Below are 18,891 nucleotides of genomic sequence, written 5' to 3' on the forward strand. Positions count from 1 at the left end.
GGACAAAATCTGCATCGGCAAAATTCAGGTCACCGAGACGCAATACGCAGAATAAATCTCAACGAAAAAAGTGTTAGGGAATCTCCACACCTACTTTTATAGGCAAATATGATACCTGGTGGCCGTGGGATAGCCTGGGGGGATTTCTATATGTTTCGTTTTTGCTTTTCTATGTTCCCTTTCCCTCCTCTTTTTTTCCCGCCATTTTCTCCCGGTCGACTGCCCGCCACACACGAACCTCTTTCCTTTTTCATGCTTCCATTCTCGCCCCTTGGATCTTTTTCGCGTATTTTTCCCCTCCCTGTCGTCGTCTGATACTTCCCGCCAAAACTTCCGCGCCTCCTTCTCCTGATGGTGGTCTTCCCTCTCTTCCTGGTCACCTTCCGCCACATACAGGGTTGGTAGGTCAGCTGGCAGGGAGGGAAGTCTCTTCCAATAGTTCTTCCATCAACCCATCCTCGTCCCTGCCTTCCCTTGCTTCTAGGGATCCACATTTTTCTGATACTGATTTCTAGAGAGAAAAAAAATAATACCGGTACTGGATGTTACATTACTCTAGTAAGGTCCCACAAACTGATATTTACTGAATCGCTAATTTACCTACTTTAATTCCCTAATATGAGGGAAGGGGATGTGAGCTGGGAGCAAGGCAGCAAAGTGGCAGTGGACAGGGTGACATGAAAGTGATTGTTTGCGGCCACCGCTTACGGGACTGAGGCATTTGGCAACTGACAGGTACCGTAGATAGACTGAATTCCCTAATGCTGTATAATAAAAGGATTCACCATTTTCTTCATTTACCAGTAACTTTTGGCTTTTCAGCAATGTCATACATTGGACCATACAATGCCAAGGTTAGGACAGAAGGATGCCAAAGTTAGAACCGGGGGATGTGCCTCTCGTGGCTGGGTTTGTTTTGGTCCTGTTAAGCTTGGTTTGTTTTCATGTCCATACTGCCCAAAACATACTAATGGGCTGGGTACACTGACAGGTTATGTTTAAGTGTATTTTAGCTATTACCAAGGTCTTACTTTTTCTTTTTTCTTTTATGGTGGCACTTCCTTCTTTGCAAAGCCTCTGGTGCTGTACTGAGAGTGACGGAGTAAGGGATAAAGGTAATACACTATGACACGAGCAGTCGGGCACACCAATCCAACTGCCTTAGATTCTAACATTCTTAAGAAAAGTAATTCTGCCACAATATGCAGCACAGATGACACTTGTTGATTTTTGACAAAAAAACATACACAAAACAAATTTAACCTACTTTAGGGTACATAAGGAAGTTGCCTGGGTGTTCAAAAAGCTTGTTACTGACAATCTTGTCAACCTAACTTAACTGTGTAACCACCTAGGACTGCCGCTAAACCTATTATTGGAATCCCCAAATTCCTATCAGACCAAAACTTCTAACCTAACCTATCCTAATCAACTTACGAGAGCCCCATTTAAATGGGAAATTTGCAAGACCTATCCCTGTGTGATAAAGTATTAATTTTTGAAAATACGCTTTTATACATATTGTTACAAGTATATGAAAAATACCTGAACAATTTCTGAAATGAATGAATCAGTTGCAAAATAATTACATGTCTACTGCTGATTAAAAAGCCTCGGAAGCAAACCATACTTGTAGTCAGGCTTCACTACTGTGTTACCAAGTGCAACATCATGAGTCACATGACAATCACATGACAATGATGCATAAAAATCCATGTGTGCGTCACAATGGGATCAGCTGATACGACGCAGTGGGTCAGGCAAGATTCTTATCACTTGTTCAAGCACACCATTACGACTAATTCACACAACGAACTGTATGTAGATATCAGCAAATTAACATATAACAGATAAGTAAAGGGTGCGAGGACTTAATATATCAACTTACCTTGCACCGACTACGTTTTTTGCGAACTGCCTCCGCCATGCAGCTGACACTGGCGACTGAGGCAACATGTAAACAAACTGGTTATCGTATACACATGCCTTCCTCGTACCACGTTACAAGTAATTGTTGTACCTAAGCCGTAGCGTTCATACACTTCCTTTGCTACGTTTTTCTTTACCTTTATCACTCTTTTCCTGTGTCTGCCTTCCTCACTTCCTGTTTCCTCCATCCTTCCTGTCACTTTTTATTGATCTTTTCACTTCAGCTGGCTCTACACTGAATGAAAAGCTTAATGGTTTCCTGTAACACATAGAACCATTTACAACGCAGGGCGGTAACCATTAAACCAAATATCGGGGTGATGTGGAACCTACTGTGGTGCCCCTGTTGACTGGGTGGAGTGAATCAAATGCAGCACTCATCCAGGAACCAAACCTTCACACTTTTCCCCGCGCCTCGCTGTGGCGAGGCGGTCTTCAGCAACGGAACATCGGTTCCCTTCAGTGACGCTTGCATATCTTGCCTGCGGCTGATTGGTCTTCTCGGCCACACAGAGTGGGGTTACTTAAAAAGTTATCGAATTCAATGGGTTTAGTAAGACTCACCAGAGAGATTCACATATTGCTTGTTTATAAGTCGACGGAAAAGTCACATGGCATGGTTTGTTCAGAGGTTCAGGGAAACAAGTACAGATATAAAGAAATTCAACTTTGAAAATAATCAGTATAAGGTCAAGGTCACAAGAAAAGGTCAAATATCAAGATCATTGGGCCAAATCAACTCTGTTTTGATGTGATCAGAACCAAAATTGGTGGAAGGGTTAAGGGTTAGGCAAGAGGGAAGTAATTCGATTTTAAGAGTCATGTATGGAAGGTCAGGGCCACAGGGCAAGGTCAGGTAATCGGCCATGGACCAGTTGGTGGGCGCAGGTGTTGCACTCTGTGATGCTCCTTGCTTTACTTCATTCTTGCTGTCTCTAGATGGTTGTGGTGGTGTGGTAATAGTAATGATGGTGGTGGTGGTGTGGTAATAGTAATGATGGTGGTGGTGGTGTGGTAATAGTAATGATGGTGGTGGTGGTGTGGTAATAGTAATGATGGTGGTGGTGGTGGTGTGGTAACAGTAATGATGGTGGTGGTGCTGGTGGTAATAGTAATGATGGTGGTGGTGGTGGTGTGGTAATAGTAATGATGGTGGTGGTGGTGGTGTGGTAATAGTAATGATGGTGGTGGTAATTGTAATGATGGTGGTGGTAATTGTAATGATGGTGGTGGTAATAGTAATGATGGTGGTGTGGTAATAGTAAAGATGGTGGTGGTGATGTAGAAATAGTAATGATGGTGGTGGTGGTAATAGTAATGATGGTCGTGTGGTAATAGTAATGATGGTGTGGTAATAGTAATGATGGTGGTGGTAATAGTAATGATGGTGGTGGTAACAGTAATGATGGTGGTGATGGTGTGGTAATAGTAATGATGGTGGTGTGGTAATAGTAATGATGGTGTAGTAATAGTAGTGATGGTGGTGGTGGTGGTGTGGTAATAGTAGTGATGGTGGTGGTTGTGTGGTAATAGTAGTGATGGTGGTGGTGGTGTGGTAATAGTAATGATGGTGGTGGTGGTGTGGTAAGAGTAATGGTGGTGGTTGTGGTGTGGTAATAGTAATGATGGTGGTGGTGGTGTGGTAATAGTAATGATGGTGGTGGTGGTGTGGTAATAGTAATGATGGTGGTGGTGGTGTGGTAATAGTAATGGTGGTGGTGATGGTGTGGTAATAGTAATGATGGTGGTGGTAGTGTGGTAATAGTAATGGTGGTGGTGTGGTAATAGTAATGGTGGTGGTGGTGTGGTAATAGTAATGGTGGTGGTGGTGTGGTAATAGTAATGATGGTGGTGGTGGTGTGGTAATAGTAATGATGGTGGTGGTGGTGTGGTAAAAGTAATGATGGTGGTGGTGGTGTGGTAATAGTAATGGTGGTGATGGTGTGGTAATAGTAATGATGGTGGTGGTGTGGTAATAGTAATGATGGTGGCGGTGGTGTGGTAATAGTAATGGTGGTGATGGTGTGGTAATAGTAATGATGGTGGTGGTGTGGTAATAGTAATGATGGTGGTGGTGGTGTGGTAATAGTAATGGTGGTGATGGTGTGGTAATAGTAATGGTGGTGGTGTGGTAATAGTAATGATGGTGGTGGTGTGGTAATAGTAATGATGGTGGTGGTGAGGTAATAGTAATGATGGTGGTGGTGTGGTAATGGTAATGATGGTGGTAATTTTAATGATTGTGGTAGGTATTGTATATAGTGATGGTGGTGGTAACAGTAATGATGGTGGTGGTGGAAATGGTAATAATGGTGATAATAGTAATGATGGTGATAGTAGTAATAGTAATAATGGTAGTGGTAACAGAAATACCGGTGGAGATAGTAATGATGATGGGGTACTAAAAATGATGGTGGTGGTAGTAATAGTAATGATGGTGATAGTAGTAATAGTAATAATGGTGGTGGCCGTGGTGGTAACAGTAATACTGGTGGAGATAGTAATGATGACGGGGTAATAGTAATGATGGTGGTGGCAGTAATGGTAATGATGGTGACAGCAGTAACAGTAATAATGATGGTGATAGGTATGATGGTGGTGGTGATGGTAAGACAAATAACGATAGCAGTAACAGTAATAGTAATGATGATGAAGGTACTAGTAATAACAGTAACTACTTATGTACTTAAAAGCCTCTCATAACTCCATACAAAAATACCAACGATTCCATTCTGTTCCACAATGGCTACAGAAAATTCAAAAAAGCAATTCGTACCAGGCATATCCGGCACCAGTCCTAGCGTCCCATCTTGGTTACACCACTGCTTACCTTCGTCAAACCTGGTAAGCAAAATCTTGTTAGAGCTAAAGGATATTTTTTTTCTCGGTGACTTTACTACTTGTTTCTTATCCTTCGTTTTCGTGTGTTGGAGTAAAAAGGGGAAAATGTGTCTTTTAGGCAAAATCTGTCGGCGGGTGGGAGCCAAACTCACCCCAAAAAGAAAGAAAAATAGTCCAGAAGGGAAAAGAGCACAAGACAGCTGTGCTGACAAACCGCACACGGAAAAAAGGGGGAGGACAACATCGACGCAGACAAAGGCAGAAAAAAAGCTTGCAAAAGAAAAAGGCAGCTTGAAAAAATTTTGGAATACTTTGAAAAAGTCACTCGGTATTGAAAAGGAGATTCAAAAAGAATATATCAATAGCGAGAAAAAACGTCAAGTGGTAAATGCTTAATTCAAGGAAGAAGGAGTGGAGAAAAAGGAGGAGAAGGAGGGAGGAAGCGAAGCAGCGGACACAAACACGGCGGAGGTGGCGAAAAAAGGAGAAAACATTGTTCAACAAGGGGTGGCGGGCGCCGTGCAAGGGGTAGGGGTCAACACCACGGGGCAGGAGGCAAAAGGAGTTCAGCAAACTACTACACGGGTAGAGGTCCACGCACGAATGGAAAATGGGGAAAAAGGTGGTGAAATCGGCGGTACGGAGTTGGTGGCGGTGGTTCAAGGGATGAACACGGAGGATTCGGATACAAACTCGTGCACACAAAACCCCAAACCTCAGGAATGGGTTAAACAACAGTGGAGTGGTGAGGAGGGGAAAAGACGATAGGAGTACTGGACCACGCAAGCTCAAACGTGGACCACAACAGCGCAATGGTGGACGGATCAAACGATGAACCAAATCGAGGAGAAGAAAGGTGAAAAAAGACCGTGCAACTTGGAAGAATACCAAAAACCGAACGACGAAGGTGCAACGTGGAAGAATAAGGAAAAGGAGGAATGGGAACGGTTGGCTGATCAATGGAAAAAGGAAGAAGAAGAATGGAGGAAGAGGGAAGTGGGCATAAGCGAGGAGAAGGAAGAAGGGATGAGGGGGAAGAGATAGAACAGGAGGGAGACGAAGAACCAGACCGAAAATGTCGTGAGTGAAGTGAGGAGGGAAACTGATACATGTATTGCTAAAGTGGACAGGCTGTTCGCTGAAGCAGAGGTTTGGAGGAGGAGAGAGGAAGAGTACAAAGAATAGGAAAGAAAGTACCGGCAAGAAGAAGAAAGATTGAATAAAAAAGCTGAAAAGTTGCAGAGAAAAGCAAGGAGAAAAATGTGAACAGATGGCACGAGATATCATTCACTAAAATCTCTTCATTACACTATCATCTCAAAATGATCTCTGACTTATTTTACTGTCTCCCCCGTGGCAGCCACCTTGCCGTGGTGAGGGAGCTTACGTGCCCCGGTGGTCCTGGCAGGGTATGCCGTGCAGGACACCTGGCTAGTGAGGGCACAACCAAGAGCTGCCAACCCATGGGAGGGGGGGAGAGAATACATCCCCAGTATCCCTGTTTGTCGTAAGAGGTGACTACAAAGAGCCATTTTGTCTCCCATCTTTCCCTACTTACTGTCCTCTTCTCTTCTGTCCCACCTCTCTTCTTGATATTTCCGTGTTTCTTCCGGCCTTTATTCTCCCTCTACTCCTACACTGCCATACAGCCATATTACGGCTTCTTGCTAATTCTTCACTATTCCTTCCTTCTATCCTTCATTTTTTTTCCACTTCCCTCACATCCTTCACTCTCCCCTCATCATTTCTTCATCTTATTCTTCCACTCCAGAGAGAGAGAGAGAGAGAGAGGAGATGTGACTAAAACAAACATATCGGTTTACGACTGAACACTCACCACCACCACCACCATCACCACCACCACCACCACCACCACCACCACACCATCATCTCCGTGGTGAAGCTGGGCGGTTTAACTCAGTCGCTGGTGAGTCACAAGAGCCTGAGAGTGTTGATAGGGTCTGCTGTCCGTGTGAATTTAGGACCCAAGTTCGAAACCCGGCTCTTGATCATACCTAATGGCAAAGAGGAAGTTGTGTGGAATCTCTCTCTCTCTCTCTCTCTCTCTCTCTCTCTCTCTCTCTCTCTCTCTCGTAACCCATTATTTCTCTCCTTTAGTCATCTCTCTATGCCTCTCTCTCACATCCCTTTGTCTGTCTGTCTCTCACCCACTTCTCTCTCTGCACCTGTCTATCTATCTATCTATCCACCAATCTATCTATCAACCAGTCTGATCTATCTATCTATAATAAGGATGGATCGTCTGTCTTAAGAAGGAATAAGAAAAAAAAATAACACTAGGGAACGAAAGACTACATGGACTGAATCACCTAAAAAACGGTGCTACGACGGGAAAGCAATAAAAACAGCAATAAAGAGTAATAAAAAAAAAAACAATGAAAACACAGCAATGACACACAAACACCAATAAAGCAATAAAGACGTGGCGATAAAAGACGAATAAAGAGAGAGAGAGAGAGAGAGAGAGAGAGAGAGAGAGAGAGAGAGAGAGAGAAGTATTTCATATTTGTACATGCAGAACACATTTACATATCCGCAACTTTCACACATATTTCTCTCTCTCTCTCTCTCTCTCTCTCTCTCTCTCATAATGGCCTACGCTTACAAACTTTCCATATTTACTCTCACGTTTCTCATTTCCACACAATTCATCCAACACTCGAACGCTCATACTATTACAACAAATATACTCACACTATAAATACACTCACAATACACTCACACTACAAAGACACTCACACTACAATTACACTCACACTACAAATACACTCACACTACAAATACACTCACACTACAAATACGCTCACACTAGAAAGACACTCACACTACATATACACTCGCACGACAAATACATTCACACTACAAATACACTCACACTACAAATACACTCACACTACACACACAGCCTACACATACTTGCATACTTTAATAATTTACATACTTATTATTAAATTTCTCCTTTTACACACATTTATTTTATACTCGAACTCTCACTGTGTATGACATTTAAACATTTCAAATTTACGTAGTTACATTTTTATACGAACGTTGCCTTTGACGTTATCTATCTATCTGTTTATCTATCTGTCTATCTATCTATCTATCTAAATCGTTACTGGCCTCATATCGTTCGAGCGCGTTAATCCACTAGGCCACCAGGCGCCTATAAGGTTATATGGTTACCACCCAGCGTAGTAAATGATTTCATAGGGGTACAGGACACTATTTGTCATTCAGTGTAGTCACCTGAAGCCAGCACTACATCGAGTGAGTGGATGACGGGCGTCCCCAGCAACCACGAACATTAGAAACCCGACAAAGAAATAATGGTCCTATAATTACCCCCACTCGAATTTTTTCACACACTCCCTTTACGCTCCTCCATGTCCTCATTTTCGCCCGCAAATAAATATCTAAATAAATGAATAAGTATCAAAATAAAGAAATAAGTAGCAGAGTTAGCAGCAAAAAATAAATAAAAATCCTAAAATCACCCATGCTTGAATTTTTGGTAACACACAGGCTCCCCTTTACGCTCGTCCCCGTCCTCATTTTGGCGCGCATTATCCAGCACGTTTAACACCTCAACATTTCCCGCCCTTTCCCGTGCGGGGTTGGCTCACCTGCCCCTCATGGCCTCCATTCCACCGTTATGAAAGCCTACTGGACCGGCACGTACAGGAAAAAAGAAAAAGAAAAAGAAAAGGGAACGTAAAAGGCTTGTCGCTATTCCTTGAGCGAACATCGGCGTATCGGTAAGCGGAGGGGCCGTGTTTATTAAAAATCCTACCCAATTCATTACTACTACTGCAACTACTACTACCACCCTACCATTGTGGCTACTGCTATTACTACTACTATCCTACAAGCATTCTTATATATATTTAGGCCTGTATTATAAGTAACATCGGAGGCTTCCAACACCTCTTCCTCAGCGACTTATTTAAAATCTTATACCTCAACATTCTATTATATATTATCCCTAGTCACATGGTTCTAATATCGACAAAATCTGCATCGGCAAAATTCAGGTCACCGAGACGCAATACGCAGAATAAATCTCAACGAAAAAAGTGTTAGGGAATCTCCACACCTACTTTTCTAGGCAAATATGATACCTGGTGGCCGTGGGATAGCCTGGGGGGATTTCCATATGTTTCGTTTTTGCTTTTCTATGTTCCCTTTCCCTCCTCTTTTTTTCCCGCCATTTTCTCCCGGTCGACTGCCCGCCACACACGAACCTCTTCCCTTTTTCATGCTTCCATTCTCGCCCCCTGGATCTTTTTCGCGTATTTTTTCCCTCCCTGTCGTCGTCTGATACTTCCCGCCAAAACTTCCGCGCCTGGCTACTTAAGAGGAATATTTCTTGGGCTCGTGGTGGTGCTGGCGGGATATTCAAACTGGCACAGGAATATTTGTTGGATTCTTCGTGCTTAAATATTCACGCTGATAGGAAGGCAAATATTTCTCTGGTTCGTGGTCGCTGGAGAATGAAGGTGATAGGATGTTACTTCTCGTCGTGGCTGGGTATTCAAGTAGTGCCGGGAAAACGATGGGAAATATGTGGCTTGTGGTGGCTAGACGTTCAAGCTGATGAGAAGGACAATAATTCTGAAGCTTCCTCCTGGCTAGACACTGAAGATGGTAGGAAGGGAAATATTTATTATGCTCGTGGTGGAGCGATATTGAAGCTGATGGGAAGGATAATATTTGCGTCCGTCCTTGTCAAAAATTCAAACTCGTGTGAAGAGAAACGAAATTCATATCCATTTTTACGAGTTTTTGCAGTTCCCCTCGCTGTTCTCCGATATTTCCCATAAAATTTCCAACCTCGGCTGCCTTGGGGAACTATTTCAAACGCCGTGGACTGCAGGCTGAAGTTGTCCTCTTCCTGGATCTCACCATCCTCCTTTCGTGGGCCAGGGAGGGAAGTTGAGGGACGTTTGTATAATCCGGCAGCAGCGCAACTCGGTGATGTCAGTGCCACCACGTGCAGGCGTCCCTCTCCAGCACTAGGCCCTTTTTACTCCAACTGGGCCTAAAATTGCTCTTCTCCATCGTATTTGTCACGAAGAAGTGCTATGGAAAGAATGTTGAGCCACAGCATTGGGTGTTAGTCACGAGGAAGTGCTACGGAAAGGGTAAAGAAAGCTGGAAAAGGGAAAAAAAAAAAAAATCTAGGCCAATTTTCTTTATGCAAGGAAGAAGGAACCCAAGGCCTATCATGAAAAAACAATAGCAATGAGTCAAAAGAGGGAAATGTCAAATAAGTCGGTCGTGGGCAGACATTAAGGTTACTGAGGATATAGAAACACAATATATACGGAAAATATAGGAAAATATGCTTTACACCTATACAAAATATACACACAAACACAACTACACCTACGAGTATAGATATATATTGAAATCTCGCACCAAATATATATATATAGGGGAGAATTTTATATTACAAATCTAGTATAATAATAATGATACAATAATAATAATAATAATAATTACAATAACATCTCTACTCTCCCCGCTTAATGAGGCTCCCTGACACCGTTTCCTATGCGATTTTTTCCTAACACCGTTTCCTAGGCGATTTAATTTCCTTACTACATATTACTGTCCTAGTCTGTATTACCTAAATCCTTCCAATATCGCCATACTCTGCCTGAACAACGTACAGAAGGATTTTAACCACCCATATTCAGGAATTAATCGCTAAGGAAAGGCGTTAGGGACGAGAATATCAGCCTAAATTCTAAGCGATACTAGTGTCCGGAAACAGAGGTGCGCCAAATCCAAACCGACAAAATTCGTAACGCCGTCTCGTGAGCGACTTAGCCCACATTTTACAGTTTCTTGTATGTTACTGATGCCAACCATTGATCCAAAAAAAGGCATTAATAACATAAAAAAAAAAATTACATAAAAAATAAAAGTAAAATATGCGGAATAATTCGCCACAAAAAAGTTGTTAGGAAATCTGTCAGGCCAAACACAATACGATGTTGTAAAATATCAACATCACAAGCTAGGACTATACATCACAGCAGTGTATATACATAAAGAATACAAATCCCACCTTACCGGCCTTAATACCTATGCCTTAGCGATTTATTTTACCTAGTACAGAATAGTTTCCTCTTGTATGAGCCGTGTTACTTTTTTTTTTTTTTTTTTTAATTTTTCTCAATTTATTTTGCTTTCTTCAATTTTCCTCAGCGATTTACTTTGCTTTCTTAGCCAATTTTCCTCGGCGATTTATTTTGCCTATTACACCTCAACATTTCATAGCTGGTTAAAAATCCACATCATCTGCTTCGATAAAATAAAAAAACGAGATAAAAGTGTAGTAATACAAATAATGCGCCGACGAAGGGAAGCGACGAAACCTCCCAGCCCAACGTAAACACTCGCCAAGGGACAGTCTCAGCGGCCGGCCTCGTAAATCTGCGCGATCCTGGCCAATCCCTCGCACCGGATTCACGGGGACTTACGACCAGCCTCCTCTCGTAAGATTGATTTCTGCTACTACCTCCCTCTCGTAAGACTTATTTCTGCCACCAGCGTCCTCTCGTAAGACTTATTTCTGCCACCAGCTCCCTCTCGTAAGATAATATATTTTGCGGGAAGAACGAGAGCTATGGAAGGAGTCTGTAATCTCCTTTTCCTTGTACGTTCTATGTAAGGAAATCACTGTTGAGACAGGGAATAGATCTTAGCCGCTCTCTCTCTCTAATAAATAAATACTGTAAATAAATTACAGAAATGCATAAATAAATCGTTAAGGATGTGGCGCTACGAAGCCTCCCATGATAACGAGTCTCTCTCTCTCTCTCCTATGCAAAATAAATCACTAAGGAAATGGTGCTACCAGTCCTCCTGCACACACACACACTCTCTCTCTCTCTCTCTCTCTCTCTCTCTCTCTCTCTCTCTCTCCCTCCCTCCCTCTCTCCTATGCAAAATAAATCACTAAGGAAATGGTGCTACCAGTTCTCCTCCTACACTCTCTCTCTCTCTCTCTTTAAATTTGCACGGCGGAAATTGCAGTGTTGCTTTGTGTTGCAGTGTGTTCATTTCTGCAACAATGTCAGGGTCTTCATTTACACACTTAACTTGGAAATACCTGCACTTTTTTTTTTCTTGGAGGACGCAATCAATTTGGGGATTGTAGCCTTTGGTTCCTTCTTTTCTGCATAAATTAATGATGATAAAAATGATGATAATAACAGTAATAATAATAATAATAATGATAATAACAATAAAAATACCGTAATAGTTTCTTCTACTACTACTACTACTACAACTAATAATAATAATAATAATAATAATAATAAAATCTACTACTACTACTACTAATACTAATAATAATAATAAAAATAATAACCAATAGCAATAAAACAAATAATTTCCATCTGTTCATATAACGTTCACTGCTACATACAACTACACAGTCAACTCTAAAATTCACCTTGCAATCCACCTTGCAATCCACCCTGTCTAAATTCACCTTGCAATCCACCTTGTCTAAATCCACCTTGCAAAATACCTCGTCTAAATCCACCTTGCAATCTACCTTGTCTAAATCCACCTTGCAAAATACCTTGTCTAAATCCACCTTGCAATCCACCTTGTCTAAATCCACCTTGCAATCCACCTTGTCTAAATCCACCTTGCAATCCACCTTGTCTAAATCCACCTTGTAGTCCACCTTGTCTGCCTGTTCACTTCTATATCACGTTTATCCTGCAATACGAAAAAGAAAGAAAAAATTGTACTGGATATTCTGAGTGCGGTGCGTCCAGTCCGTGAGGAAAACATTAATGTAATTCGTTTAATGAAGAATGGTTCACGCTTTGCTGATGGCAGGAGTTTATACGTGTGTGTGTGTGTGTGTGTGTGTGTGTGTGTGTGTGTGTGTACGGCCTCTTCAGTATGAGAGAGATTGGATGGAACTGTGATGGGGGCGAAAGGTCCTTCCCACAACGAGGTGCAGGGCAACAGAAGGTGGTTTGATCCCCGGGTGGACGCAGCAGCTGCTTCGTTCCTTCCATGTACACAGTGCCACCACCTGTAGGCTCCTCAACAGTCCCCGCTACACAGGTAAACAGCGTCGTCGTAGCCAAGGGGTAAAGGGGAGCGCTGGCACACGCACCTCCTCTCTCCCCTCCCTCGCACGCACTGCCGCCTCGTTTGTTTTATAGTATTGTTGCTTATAATTGTGCCATGGCTTCCCCGCTGCACTACTCACACTAATGGAGGCGTTGGTTTATGTGGTGAGGCTGGGGGTGCGGCCATGACTCTGCCTCCTGTGCTGTGTACCCGTGGATATGTGACCGCCATAACCAGCCAACAGACGCCCCCTCGACGCCATATTGCTTGTTGTTGTTGTGGAATTGGACGCTTCGTATCGGTTCTCCCTCGACAATTCCTTCTTATATTTGTCTTCTTTTCTTTCCTTCATTTTTTAGCAAAATTTTACAGTTAGACTAAATAAATCGTTGGGGAAGTGCTGTTAGGAAATATAACTCAGCAGTCTTGATGTATATGAAAGAATAAGGTGTAACAGATGAAATAAATCGCTAGGATGTGGTGTTAGGATACTTAATCAACGATGCTCTTTTGTTTCTGTTGTGTCACGAATTACTGTTATTTTCAAAACGTTAAAATTTCAAATGTTTAAAAATGTTACCGTTATTTTCAAACGCTTAAAATTCCAAACATTTAAAACTGTTACCGTTATTTTCAAGCTTAAAATTTCGAACGTTTAAAAATGTTACCGTTATTTTCAAAAGTTTAAACATTTGAAGTGTGGGCATCCATGAGACTGTGGCTGTATTCTAAATGGCTGAAGAACACGTAAAACCTTTTCCTTTGCGATTGATTTTTACATTTTAATATCCTCTTGTAGGTTACTGATAAACCATACTGAAATTGAGGCTACACATCACAGAAGAGTAAGGTGTATTATGGAAAATAGATTGCCAAGGAAGATGTGTTAGGAAGGCTGTTCTGCCACTTAAAAAAACAACATAAATACACATAATAATAATAATAATAATAATAATAATAATAATAATATAATAAATGAATATATACAGATTTACACACAATTGTAGTAATTCAATAATTTTAAAAATGTGTTTAAATGTTAACCGCCACGTAAAGTAACGGTCAAAAATCCGTTTACACTTTCCCAGACATCGAATTAGTGAAAAAAAAAAAAAAAATCACGGTTCGTACTCTTGTCGTGTAAAGAAGCTCCCTAACACCTTTCCTTAAGCGATTTATTTTGCTAATTACACCTGACTATCCCCCATAAAGCCTTCACATTAACAGACTTGGCATGAATCACGTACAAAAGAATATAGGCCAGCCAAATCCAAAAACAAATCGCTAAGGAAGAGGTGCTAGGGAGCGTCCTTACCCTATTATATATATACGTAAAAAAATCTTGGTCCAATACATCATTACAAAATATAGTACACACAGGAGCACAAATACATGGTACAGTAATACAGTTTCGGCTGTATTCTAGGTGACACAAGATACTTAGCACCTTTCCCTTAGCGATTTATTTTCCATATTACTGTATTTTATCTATATTTTGCTTCCATACAAAATAAATCGCCTGGGAAGAGGTGTTAAGCCATCTCTATACCTGGAATACGTGCCTCGGAGTGTGCGAGGGGGAGAGCTGAGGTGAAAATGCAGCAGTGTCCCTACTCATGAACGACTCAGGCGAAATAACACGACATGGAGACGAAAAGATCTGGGAAACCGAATTCTTCCAAGGCGTGTAACGTTCGCTATAGTATTAGTCACATTATTATTATTATTATTATTATTATTATTATTATTACTACTATTATCATCATCAACATCATGTTATTTTACTACTACAACTACAACTACAACCACCATTGTTATTATTATTATTATTATTATTATTATTATCATAACTGCCAATATATATGTACATAATCTTTGGTTACTATTCTTGTTGTTGTTGTTGTTGTTGTTATTGTTGTTTTCTTTGGTCAGGGCAGACTACGCCTTACCCCCCCCCCGGGCCTTTGTTCAGCTTGGAATCTATTGTTGGCCTTAACGAACGCTGTTGTTGTTGTTGTAGCTGCTGCTGTTGTTGTTTCCGCCATTGTGATGATCAACGGACATCGCCACGGCAGTTGAATTTGAATTTTTATTTTTATTCATTCTTTCCTCTTCCTTCTGCCTATGGGTGACTTTACACTCCCTCTTCTGCCTTTTTTTCCTTCATTCTTTCCTCTTCCTTCTGCCTATGGGTGACTTTACACTCCCTCTTCTGCCTTTTTTTCCTTCATTCTTTCCTCTTCCTTCTGCCTATGGGTGACTTTACACTCCCTCTTCGGTCTTTCTTTCCTTCATTCTTTCCTCTTCCTTCTGCCTATGGGTGACTCTACACTGAGTGACAAGCCAAATGGTTTCCTGTACACCAGGAAACCATTTACTACGCTGGGTGGTAACCATATAACCAAATTATGGAGCCTGGTGGTTTAGTGGGTAATTAAGGTGCTTCAGTCGGACTGAGCCGGTGCAGGTTTATATCCAAGGGATGGTTGGGGTTTATTGCTCATGTAATGCCACTCAGGGATGAGTGAGGCTGGTCAATCTCATCTTAAATGTCAGGACCAACTTGCCTAGCCCTGGGTTTCTACGCTCCTCAATGGGCGGCATAGGACTGGATGATGGATAGATGGATATTAACACAGCTATCTATCTCTTTTTATATCTATTTATTACCAATATTTTTATTATTTTTGTTATTATTATTATTATTCCCTTTAGCACCAATATATTTCACGATTTTTTACGTTCCTATCAGGGTTACTTTTTAGATTCAAGAGTCTCATTATTTAGCCTATTAACGCATTTATCAATTATCTTTATTTATTTACTTTAATTACACGTATATATCACATTAATTCACTTATTACTGATGATTTACATTAATAAATACAGAGATGTGAACACAAACTTAAAATACTCGTTTGAGCGAACATTTTTGAACTGGTGAACGTTAACGGCCTTGGAAGAGAGCGTGTTTCCTCCCTGCTTCGTGTGTGTCTTAATTCCCTCTTCCCTCGCCATTCCGTTACATTTGAAAGTTCGTGACACCTTCGTATTAGCGATTTAGTTAGAAATAATGTTAGGGGTTGTTAGATGTGGATGAGTTAGAATGTGTGGGTATACGGATAGGTTAGGAGAGATTAAGTTGGGTTAGGTTAGGTTGGGTTAGTGCTGACCACCCTCCCCTCCCCTCCCCAACCCCTCCCCTCCCCACCTGTGTAGCCTAATCAACCTCCAGTCCAAACCTCACCTTTGAAATGCTCACCTGGAAATATATTACCTGATTTACCTGTCTAATTAGCGATTTTCTTTCTCTCTCACCCTCCCATGTTGATTACCTTTCCCTGCGTCTCGTATCTTTACATCCCTCTCTCTCTCTCTCTCTCTCTCTCTCTCAGAATTTAATTTTTTTCCCTCATTAATTTGGTAAACATTATATATTACTGCTTGGAGAGAGAGAGAGAGAGAGAGAGAGAGAGAGAGAAACATGGCACTTCAATTTTATTCACGTTGTTGCATTAGGGAGTGTAATTAAGAGAGAAATAAGTTTGTGCTTGGTTATTACAGGGTGAGGGTGAGGGTGAGGGTGACGGTGAGGGTGAGGGTGAGGGTAAGGGTGAGGGTGAGGGTAAGGGTGAGGGTGAGGGTGAGGGTAAGGGTGAGGGTGAGGGTGAGGGTGAGAGACAAGGTGAGGGCTGGGATAAGGGCTGGGATGAGGGCTGGGATAAGGGCTGGGAAAAGGGCTTGGATGAGGGTGAGGGTGAGGGTGAGGGTAAGGGTGAGGGTGATGGTGTGGGTGAGGGTAAGGGTGAGGGTGTGGGTGAGGGTGTGGGTGAGGGTGTGGGTGAGGGTGAGGGACAAGGTGAGGGCTGGGATAAGGGCTTGGATGAGGGCTAGGATGAGGGCTAGGAAAAGGGCTGGGATAAGGGCTGGGATAAGGGCTTGGATGAGGGCTAGGATGAGGGCTGGGATAAGGGCTGGGATAAGGGCTTGGATGAGGGCTAGGATAACTCTCCAAAGTACACACGAAGAGGGCTGACATGTAAGCAAAGTAAGTCTACATGTAAGTATAGCCTAATAAGTCTACATGTACATAAAATAAATCTACATATAGGTAAAATAAGTCTACATGTGAGTAAAATAAGTCTACATATGTACACTACTAGAGCCTTATAGTAAATATCGCGGCTGTAGTGATGAGGGTGGTGATGATGGTGGTGATGACGGCTAGGGCTGGGCTGGGTGTGGGCTGGGGTGGGGCCGTGTCACTTTGCATGGCCGCCTGGTGCTCCCCTGGGGGTTGGGGGGGGTGAGGGGGGTGAGGGGGAAGGCATTAGTAACAACAGTACTGGGTTAAGTCCCCCCCCCACACCCTCACCTCCAATATCCTGCTCACCTGGATAAAGTCTAATTAGTTACCTGCGGGAACGTTAGTATATCAACTCTATATGGCTGGTAAATGATGATGATGATGATGATTGTGATGATGATGATGGCGATGATGATGGTGATGATGATGATGGCGGTGATGATGGTGATGATGGTGATGATGGTCATGATGATGGTCATGATGATGCATGATGATGATGATGGTGATGATGATGATGGTGATGATGATGATGGTGATGATGATGGTGATGATGATGGTGATGATGATGATGGTGATGATGATGGTGATGATGATGATGATGATGATGATGATGGTGATGATGATGATGTAATGTCTGTTTGTAATCTTAAATCTGTTTGTCAATTCCTGCCTGAACCATTACAGAATCTCTCTCTCTCTCTCTCTCTCTCCATTTACAGAAATAACCAGAGATTTTTTCATGCCCCTTAGATCTTTATTTATTTATTTATTTATTTATCTGTGGGGAAAAGTGACTGATTTTCTTGAAGTCAGGGGAGAGGATCTTGAAATGAGGGAAGCAGCACACACACACACACACACACACACACACACACACACACACACACACACACACACACACACACACACACACACACGGCTAGGAAATCTGCATATAAGGTTCATCATCATCATCATCATCATATCATCATTATTATTATCATCATCATCATCATCACTATTAATTTCTACTACTACTACTACTGCTATCACCACCACCACCATCACCACCACTACTGTTACTACCACTACTACTACTAATACCACAACTAAAACTACTACTACTGCTGCTACTACTACTACTATCACCACCACCACTACTACTACTACTACTACTACTACTACCACAACCACCTACCATTCAACACATGCAGGGTGGTAGTGGCGTGGGAACCTGTAGAAGGGGTGCAGGAATAGGGGCCGGAGTCTGCAGGTGTGGCGTTTCTCATCAACAGGTTACTGACGGTGTTCCTACTGGCCTGTGTGATTACCGTGACGCCGCCTCGACCCTCGTAGTCCAGTACCTGAGGACCGAGGAGGAAAAAGGTGAGATGGAGGGAAGAAAGGGGGAGAAGGAGGGAAGAAAGGGGGAGAAAGAGGGAAGAAAGAGGGAGAAGGAGGGAAGAAAGGGGGAGAAAGAGGGAAGAAAGAGGATATTGTCTTAAGCCTATCACACACACACACACACAAACACAGGGTCATTTCTGGCTGACAGGTTACACAATGGGAGAGTGATAAGCCTCAACACAGCCCAATTCTCACCTACCAGCACTCCCCCGCTCTGTAACCCGCCAGACAGAAACGACCCAGTACCTTTATGCGTAGGCTTAGACCAGAAATTTTCCCCCCTTGCCCCCCCCTTTTTGAAAATATTATGGATTTTCTTTTTACTTTATTCCAAATTCCCAGAAAATAATGAGGACAAGAATCATTAACTTTTTTCAAGCGACTATGCACCATGTATGTTTATTTCCTTGTGTGTGTGTGTGTGTGTGTGTGTGTGTCTAAGTAAACAATCGAGGAACACCGCACCTCTATGTACACACACATAACGTACGCAGCAGCATTAAGTACACATGGGCTCTACA

At 42.2% G+C, this 18,891-nt stretch overlaps 1 protein-coding gene across 1 annotated transcript in view; it reads right to left on the minus strand.

Annotated features, from left to right (window-relative positions):
• Nucleotides 1-17,056: 17,056 nt before the first annotated feature.
• Nucleotides 17,057-18,891, minus strand: part of LOC145415968 (uncharacterized) — a 112,744-nt gene continuing 110,909 nt past the window's right edge. Inside the window, exons 9-10 of the mRNA XM_080285074.1 lie at nucleotides 18,162-18,327; nucleotides 17,057-17,187 (exon numbers count right to left, since the gene is read on the minus strand). Of these exons, the coding sequence (XP_080141200.1) occupies nucleotides 17,057-17,187; nucleotides 18,162-18,327 (297 nt within the window). The remainder of the gene's footprint in view (nucleotides 17,188-18,161; nucleotides 18,328-18,891) is intronic.

Source organism: Coenobita brevimanus, chromosome 13 (genome assembly GCF_032717465.1).
Source record: "Coenobita brevimanus isolate Jiangsu-jjx chromosome 13, ASM3271746v2, whole genome shotgun sequence".
Taxonomy (NCBI): domain Eukaryota; kingdom Metazoa; phylum Arthropoda; class Malacostraca; order Decapoda; family Coenobitidae; genus Coenobita; species Coenobita brevimanus.